Source organism: Kryptolebias marmoratus, linkage group LG15 (genome assembly GCF_001649575.2).
Source record: "Kryptolebias marmoratus isolate JLee-2015 linkage group LG15, ASM164957v2, whole genome shotgun sequence".
Taxonomy (NCBI): Eukaryota; Metazoa; Chordata; class Actinopteri; order Cyprinodontiformes; family Rivulidae; genus Kryptolebias; species Kryptolebias marmoratus.
The window spans coordinates 33,427,886-33,435,808 of record NC_051444.1 but is presented as its reverse complement, the minus strand read 5'-3'; the positions used below and the strand labels follow the sequence as shown (position 1 = coordinate 33,435,808).

The following is a 7,923-nucleotide window of genomic DNA, read 5'->3' as shown; positions in this document are numbered from 1 at the left end:
ATTCTAATTTTCTGAAATGATGAATTTGAGATTTTCATTTGTTGTCATTTGTAATCATCAAAATTAAACGAAATAAACATTTGAAATATATGAGTTTGTATGTAATGTATGAATATAATATACAAATTTCACTTTTTAAATGGAATTACTGAAATCAATCTACTTTTTCATGATATTCTAATTTTATGACCAGCACCTGTATGCTGTCAGTGGCTTCATGCCCCTAGTTGGGTCACCCAAGGTCCCTAGGTGAGGGGCCAGACAAAGTGCAGCCCAAAGATCCCTTATGAAGAACAACACTTTTGGATGCAGTGTTCCTTTGCCCAGACGTGGGTCACTGGGGCCCCACTCTGGAGCCAGGCCTGGAGGTGGAGCACGTTGGCGAGCACCTGGTGGCCAGGCTTTCACCCATGGAGCCCGGCCGGGCACAGCCCGAAGAGAAGACGTGGGTCCCCCTTCCCATAGGCTCACCACCTATGGGAGGGGCCAAAGGGGTTGGGTGCATTGTAGGATGGGTGGTGGCTGAAGGTATGGACCTTGGCGGTCTGATACTCAGCTACAGAAGCTGGCTCTTGGAACATGGATTGTCACCTCTCTGGTGGGGAAGGAGCCTGAACTGGTGTGTGAGGTTGAGAGGTTCTGGCTAGAAATAGTCAGGCTCACCTCAATGCATGGCTCTGGCTCATGTCTCCTTGAGAGGGGTTGGACACTCTTTCACTCTGGAGTTGCCCCTGGTGAGAGGCGCCGAGCAGGAATAGTTATACATTTTCCCCCCATTTTGGTGCCTGTACGTTGGGGTTTACCCACCCTTATTGGAGTCCTTGGAGGGGGTACTGGAGAGTGCCCCTCCTGGGGACTCCCTTCTTCTGCTGCAGGACTTCAATGCTCATGTGGGCAATGACAGTGAGACCTGGAGGGGTGTGGTTGGGAGGAACGGCCCCCCTGATCTGAACCCGAACGGTGTTCTGTTGTTGGACTTCTGTGCTCATCATGGATTGTCCATAACGAACACCATGTTCAAACATAAGGGTGTCCATATGTGCTCTTGGCACCAGGGCACCTGAGGTCGCAGTTCAATGATCGACTTTGTTGTTGTTTCATCTGGTCTGCGGCCACATGTCTTGGGCACGCAGGTGAAGAGAGAGGCAGAGGTGTCAACTGACCACTACCTGGTGGTGAGATGGCTCCGATGGTGGGGGAGGATGCCGGTCAGAAATGGCAGGCCCAAATGTAATGTGAGGGTCTGTTGGGAACATCTGGCGGAGTCTCTTGTTAGGCGGAGCTTTAACTCCCACCTCCGGGAGAACTTCGAACATGTTCTGAGGGAGGTGGGGGACATTGAATCCGAGTGGGCCATGGTCTGTGCCTCCATTGTTGAGGCGGCTTATCAGAGCTGTGGCTGCAAGGTAGTTGGTGCCTGTCGCGGGGGCAGTGAGGGATGCTATCAGGCTGAAGAAGGAGTCCTATCAGGCCTTCTTGGCCTGTGGGACCCCAGAATCAGCTGACAGGTACGGGCAGTCCAAACAGCATGTGGCTCAGGTGGTCGCTGAGGCAAAACCTCGGGCATGGGAGGAGTTTGGCGGGTCATGGAGAAAGACTTCCGCACTGCTTTGAGGCGATTCTGCAGTAAAAGCAGTACAGCACCAACACTGTTTATAATGGGGATGGTGTGCTTCTGAGCACGACTTGGGACACCGTGGCTTGGTGGGTGGAATGCTTCAAAGACCTCTTCAATCTCACCTGCATGTCTTCCATTGAGGGGGTGTAGCCTGGGAACTTTGGGTTGGGCTCTCCAATCTCCGGTGCCGAGGTCACAGAGGTGGCAAGGCCCCAGGGGCTGGACAAGATTCGCCCGGAGTTCCTTAAGACTCTGGATGTTGTAGGGTTGTGTTGGCTAACGCAATATTGCGTGGATATCAGGGGTAGGTCCCCTGGATTGCCAGACCGGGGTGGTGTCAAAAAGGGGGACCGGAGAGTGTGTTCCAACTACAGAGGCATCAAACTCTTAAGCCTCCCTGGTAAGGTCTATTCGGGGGTTCTGGAGAGGAGGGTCCGTTGGATAGTTGAACCTCGGATTCAGGAAGAGCAGTGTGGTTTTCGTCCTGGTCGTGGAACACTGGATCAGCTCTACACCCTCAACAGGGTCCTAGAGGGTGTGTGGGAGTTCATCCAACCAGTCTACATGTGTTTTGTGGACTTGGAGAAGGCGTTCGACCGTGTCCCTCGGGGAATCCTATGGGGGGTATTCTGTGAGTATGGAGTACCAGGACCTTTAATATGGGCTGTTAGGTCTTGTTCACGAATGAGGGAAAAATGGAGCGGGAGATTGATAGGCGGATTGGTGCTGTGTCTGCAATGATGTGGGCGCTGTACCGATCTGTCATGGTGAGCCAAAAGGCAAAGCTCTCGATTTACCGGTCGATCTACATTCCTACCCTCATCTATGGTCACGAGCTTTGGGTAGTGACCGAAAGAACGAGATTGTGGATACAAGCGGCTGAAATTAGTTTTCTCCACAGGGTATCTGGGCTCTCTCTTAGAGAAAAGGGTGAGAAGCTTGGTCATCCGGGAGGGACTCAGAGTAGAGCCGCTGCTTCTCCACGTCGAGAGGAGCCAGTTGAGGTGGCTCGGGCATCTGGTTAGGATGCCTCCTGGACGTTTCCTGGTGAGGTGTTCCGGGCAAGTCCCACCAGAAGGAGACCCAGAGGAAGACCCAGGACATGCTGGAGAGACTATGTTTCTCGGCTGGCCTGGGAACACTTTGGGGTTCCCCCGGAGGAGCTGGCCCAAGTGGCTGGGGAGAGGGAAGTCTCGGTCTCCCTACTGAGGCTGCTACCTCCGCGACCCAACCCCGGATAAGCGGAAGAAGATGGATGGATGGATGGATGGATGGATGGATGGATGGATGGATAAATGGGAAGCCAAAACATGAAATTCTACTGGTATTTTCTGGCCGGTTCAAACAATTAATTTTAAAGAAGACATAAATGTCTGATCTTGATGAATAAACTGTATAGCAAGTTTAAACCTTGCTCACAGATGCTTTTTCAGCTTTGCCCATAAATTTTTGATAGGATTTGAAATCAGGGCTTTGTGATGCCCATTCCAAAACATTGACTTTGTTATCCTTAAGCCACTCCTTAAGCCACTTTATAACCAGTTTGGCAGTATGCTTCGGGTCATTGTCTATTTGGAAGATCCATTTGCACCCAAGCTTTAACTTCCTGGTTGTCTTGAGATGTTGCTTCAGTATTTCCACATAATGTTCTTTCCTCATGATGCCATCTATTTTGTGAGGTGCACCAGTCCCTCCTGCAGCAAAACAACCCCACAACATAATGCTGCCACCCCATGTTTCACAGTTCGGATGGTGTTCTCAGGCTTACAAGCTTCCCCCTTTTTCCTCCAAATGTAACGATGGTCATTATGGCAATTTTAGTTTCGTCAGACCATAGGACATGTCTCCAAAAATTAAGGTCTTTGTCCCTGTGTGCATTTTCAATTATTAATCTGGCTTTTTTAGGTTTCTTTTGAAGTAATGCCTTCTTCCTGATAGAGTGGCCTTTCAGCCCATGTCGATACAGGACTCGTTTCACTGTGGATAATGACAGCTTCAGCCAGCATCTTCACCAGGTCTTTTGCTTTTGTTCTTGGGATAATATGCACATTTCAGACCAAAGTACGTTCATCTCTGGGACACAGAACCCGTCTCCTTCCTGAGCAGTATGATGGCTGGACATTCCCATCTTGTTTGTACTTGTGTATAATTGTTCATACAGATGAACAAGGCACCTTCAGGCATCTGGAAATCGCACCCAAGGATGAATCAGACTTGTGCAAGTCCACAATTCTCTTCCTCTTCTTGGCTGATTTCCTTAGACTTTACCATGATGTTACACAAGGAAGCAGTGTGTTTCAGGTGTGCCTTAAATTACATCCTCAGTTGTCTCTAATTATCTTAGATGTAATCAATAAACCTGTCAGAAGCTTTCAAAGACATAACATTAAATGTCCCAGATTGTTTAAAGGCATAGTAATGTTAGTGCATTTAAACTTTTGACTTTGAAGAAAGTAATAAAAATTCCCTTAAAAACATTATCTCTCTCATTATTCTGGCATTTAACAAACAGAAATAATTTTGAAAATCTTGATTGATCTAAAATGGGAAAAGTTTATTCTGATTTCACGTCAGACTGTAAAAAAAATGCATATGTGTTTTTTTATATACTTTATGTAAACTTCTGGTTTCAACTGTATATTGTACCAGTATTCATCCACTCACTGTTGAATGACTGAATGCTCGTGAACCTTAGCGACTCTGTGGACGTCACATATCAGGCCAAAAAGCCAAAAGCCAAAAACACCTCAGTGGTTTCTTCAATGTTTGTCTTTTTAAAAAATACTATATATCTTTTTAGAAAATCTAACAATAAACATATTTTATGATCTTCTTTCAACTGATGTTGGCTTAATAGTTTTCAGTTCAGCTTTAAAGATTTCTGTAGAGGCGACCAGCTTTTGGTGTCTTGGTCTCCCTGCCATTAAGGAAAGCCTCTATCCAGCCAGTGCCTGTCACTCTGGATTGTGGCGGCAATCAGGGAGGCCTATGTGTGCCAGGGGCTACAGCCTCCAGATCACCTGAGAGCACATGCTACCAGAGGTATTTCTACCTTGTGGGCCCTTTTCATGGGTGTTTCTGTCTGTGATATCAGTGCAGCTGCTATTTGGATATCCCCACATACTTTCTTTAGATTTTACCCCCTAGATGTTACTGTGTCATTTCTGGTGCACTCAGTTCTTAATGTGGGATCTTAGCTCTACACCAGCTTTTGGGGTGGGCTCAAGGTTTTGAGCTTCATGGTTTGTTTTTTTAGGTTGAGGTGCTCTTATGCTTCGAAGCATGCAATTTAGGAGTTGAATAAATCTTCCATAGTGAGATATCAAGCAAGGTTTGACAGAGAACTTTTGATTACCAGGGTTACTACAGTTCTCTTAAAACAGAGTGAGGTATCTAACCACACTGCTTTGTTTGAATGGTCATGTGGCAGAAATACACATGAGAGTAAAAATTTGATCACCAGTACTTGAGTATATTCCAGTATAATCTTTTTTATGTAAAACAGTTGTTTGGTGAAGTGTTCATGGCTCAGAAACAGTATTATTAGTTTTAACAGGAATAATAAAAGTAAACAAGCAAACAATTCAAAAAATCTAAAGTTTTGCTGAAATTAAATGACTACCTGTAAGGATTTTGATAAAACACAAAGGTTCTTCTGTTGTTTCCGCAGTTGATTCATGTAGCATGCGTTTGTGCCGGTCACAATGCCAGCAGAGATGTGGTCACACTTGTAAAATCCATCCTCTTTCACAGGTGAGTCTGAACTTTATTCTAAGTTGATTATTTTTTATTGAACCAATTTTCATTTTCTCAGTAGAACTCAACCTAATGTACAGTACCTATAAAAAGTAGTTATTCCCTATTAAACTTTACCAAAACTCATTAAAACTAGAGTCAAGATTTAAAATATGTTTTCTTCAACAGTGCCACTTTTCCATAAAGCTTAGACTGGTGAAGAACCTGGGCAACAGTTGTTATGTGCACAGTCTCTACCACCTCACTTTCTGAAGCTTGTAACTCCCTCAGAGTGGTCACGGGTGGTCTTTCTCACAATTCTACTCCTTGCATGTTAACTCAGTTTGTAAGGATATGAGGGGCCTGCTCTCCGTAGATCAACACGTCCCACATTTCTTCCATTTCTTGATGATAGATTTACAAAAACTCCTGGGGATTTTTAGGGCTTTGGAAATCCTTTTGTATCCACCACTTGACTTGTAATTTTCAATAATCTTTTTTATGAGTTGAATTAGGCCAATCACTTTAAAGGGGGTGATTTTTTATGCAATCATTCAGTCTAATTATGTATATTTTTATTTATTTGGTATTACTTTGTAAAAAAAAATCATTTCACATTAAATAACTTTTTTTGTTTTTTGTAAAAAAAAAAAAAAGGCCAATTTATATTGACCATGATTGATGTATAGCAAATAAATTAAATAATAATCAAACATAAAAAAACCAAAGAGGGTAAATACTTTTAATAGGCACTGTAGAGCAGGCAGAGTCAGTCTTGAAGCAGAACCACCCTGGTAGTTTACTTTAAAAATGTTTGATGGTTTCAAAAGTTTAACATATTTTTAGCATGTTGTTGCTGTTAGCAGAATTTCTATGAATGTCAGTCAGCTCTGGCACATAAGATGATAGTTTTTTCATGCAGAAATTTTAAAAGATTTATGCATCAATGCATTATTATTTAGTCCATTTTATTTGCAGAGTACCCAAATGTAATTTTTAAAAGAAGTTTTTGTAACTGCAAACACATTTCTGAAAGGCCTATGTAGATTTTCCAGAGTGCATCTTTACATTGTTTCTTCACCTTCCAAAAAATATTTTTTTAATCACGGCATGACCCAATGTCACTGTTTGTCTAAAGTTTTTGAGATTTCAAACTGTTTGGGCAGATATAAAAATACAGTTATCATAATATTACATATATGATCAAATCAAAATGTATTACACAACACTCAAGTTCATTTAGAGTTAAATAAGTGCACCTGTGTGAGCTACAGTCTTGTGAAACGAGGAAGATGCCAATTTTTTTTTCTGATTAAACTGGTGAGGTTACTGTACAATTTTGCTTCAGGGTAACTCAAAATAAATCAATAAAATGAGGAGGAAAAAAATGTTCTTAGTTTATTTTTCAGTTTCAAGATTTACTGAAGCCAAGAGAGGACATACTTAGAAATTTATTTTTATGACATTATATTGAAATAATGGGCTGGCAGATGGCCCCCATTTCTGGCTCTGTTAGAGGTTTTTTCCTATCTGAAGGGAGTTGTTCTTTTCCACTGTCACCAATATACTGCTCAGAAAGGGGGATTGCAACAAAGTGAAGATTCAACACAATCTGCTGGTTTCCGTAGATAAAAAAACCTTTCTACGAATTGACATTTCAAAATGTACTGTATGTGATTGCATTGTATTATGTTCAAATGGAATTATTTGTAATTACATTTTGATTGGATCTGAATCTAGACCTGTTTTTTTTGTCCTGTTGTGGCATCTCAGGCTTACCATATAGAGAAGATGGCTACCTACAAGTGCCAGACCAGATTTTCTCTACAATAAGGGTATCTCAAGATGAGAATCCCAATTGCATGAATTATTTTAATGAATCAAGACTGAATCTGAATCTAGCATTAGAGTAGGCAGGCCACAATGTTGTAATAGAAAGCTGTTTGTATGACCTTCAACCATCAGTGAATCGGTGCACAAAGGAGTGTGTGTGTGTAGGGGAGTGGGGGGAAAGGGTAAGTGTAGCAGAGACTGACTGCATATATATATATATATATATATATATATATATATATATATATATATATATATATATACACAATCTTCCTTCTGCTTGAAGCCTGTGATCTTCTTCATCCCTGACCACACGTCTTTAATATTTGCAGTTTACTCTCCAGCTTCTTCCTGTACACCTCCTTGCTGTCTCTGTTCTTGACTTTGAGCTGCTTCTGTATACTCCTTAATAACTCTGTATCTCGCTCCCCAAAGGCTCTTTTTTTTCTTGTTTAACAGTTCCTTTAGTTCACTGGTGATCCAGGGTTTGTTATTAGGGAAGCATCTCACTGTTCTGGTGGGGATGGTGTTGTCCACACAGAAGTTTATATAGTCGGTCACACACTCAGTCATGGCACACACGTTGATGTCCTCTCCATGTGGCTTGCAAAGAGAAATCCAATCAGTAGCATCAAAACAACCCTGTAGGGCTTCTTCAGCTTCCTGTGACCACTTTCTCACAGTCCTTTTTGTAACAGGTAGTCTCTGGACAAGGGGTTTATATTGTGAGCAGAGAA

General features: G+C 42.7%; 1 protein-coding gene across 3 annotated transcripts in view; it reads left to right on the top strand.

Moving 5' to 3' along the window:
* large2 (LARGE xylosyl- and glucuronyltransferase 2) overlaps window positions 1-7,923 on the top strand; it is a 121,978-nt gene that overhangs the window by 64,711 nt on the left and 49,344 nt on the right. For all 3 annotated transcript variants that reach the window (XM_017438776.3, XM_017438777.3, XM_017438775.3), the window contains exon 4: window positions 5,289-5,371. In XM_017438776.3, coding sequence (XP_017294265.1) covers window positions 5,289-5,371 — 83 coding nt within the window. The remainder of the gene's footprint in view (window positions 1-5,288; window positions 5,372-7,923) is intronic.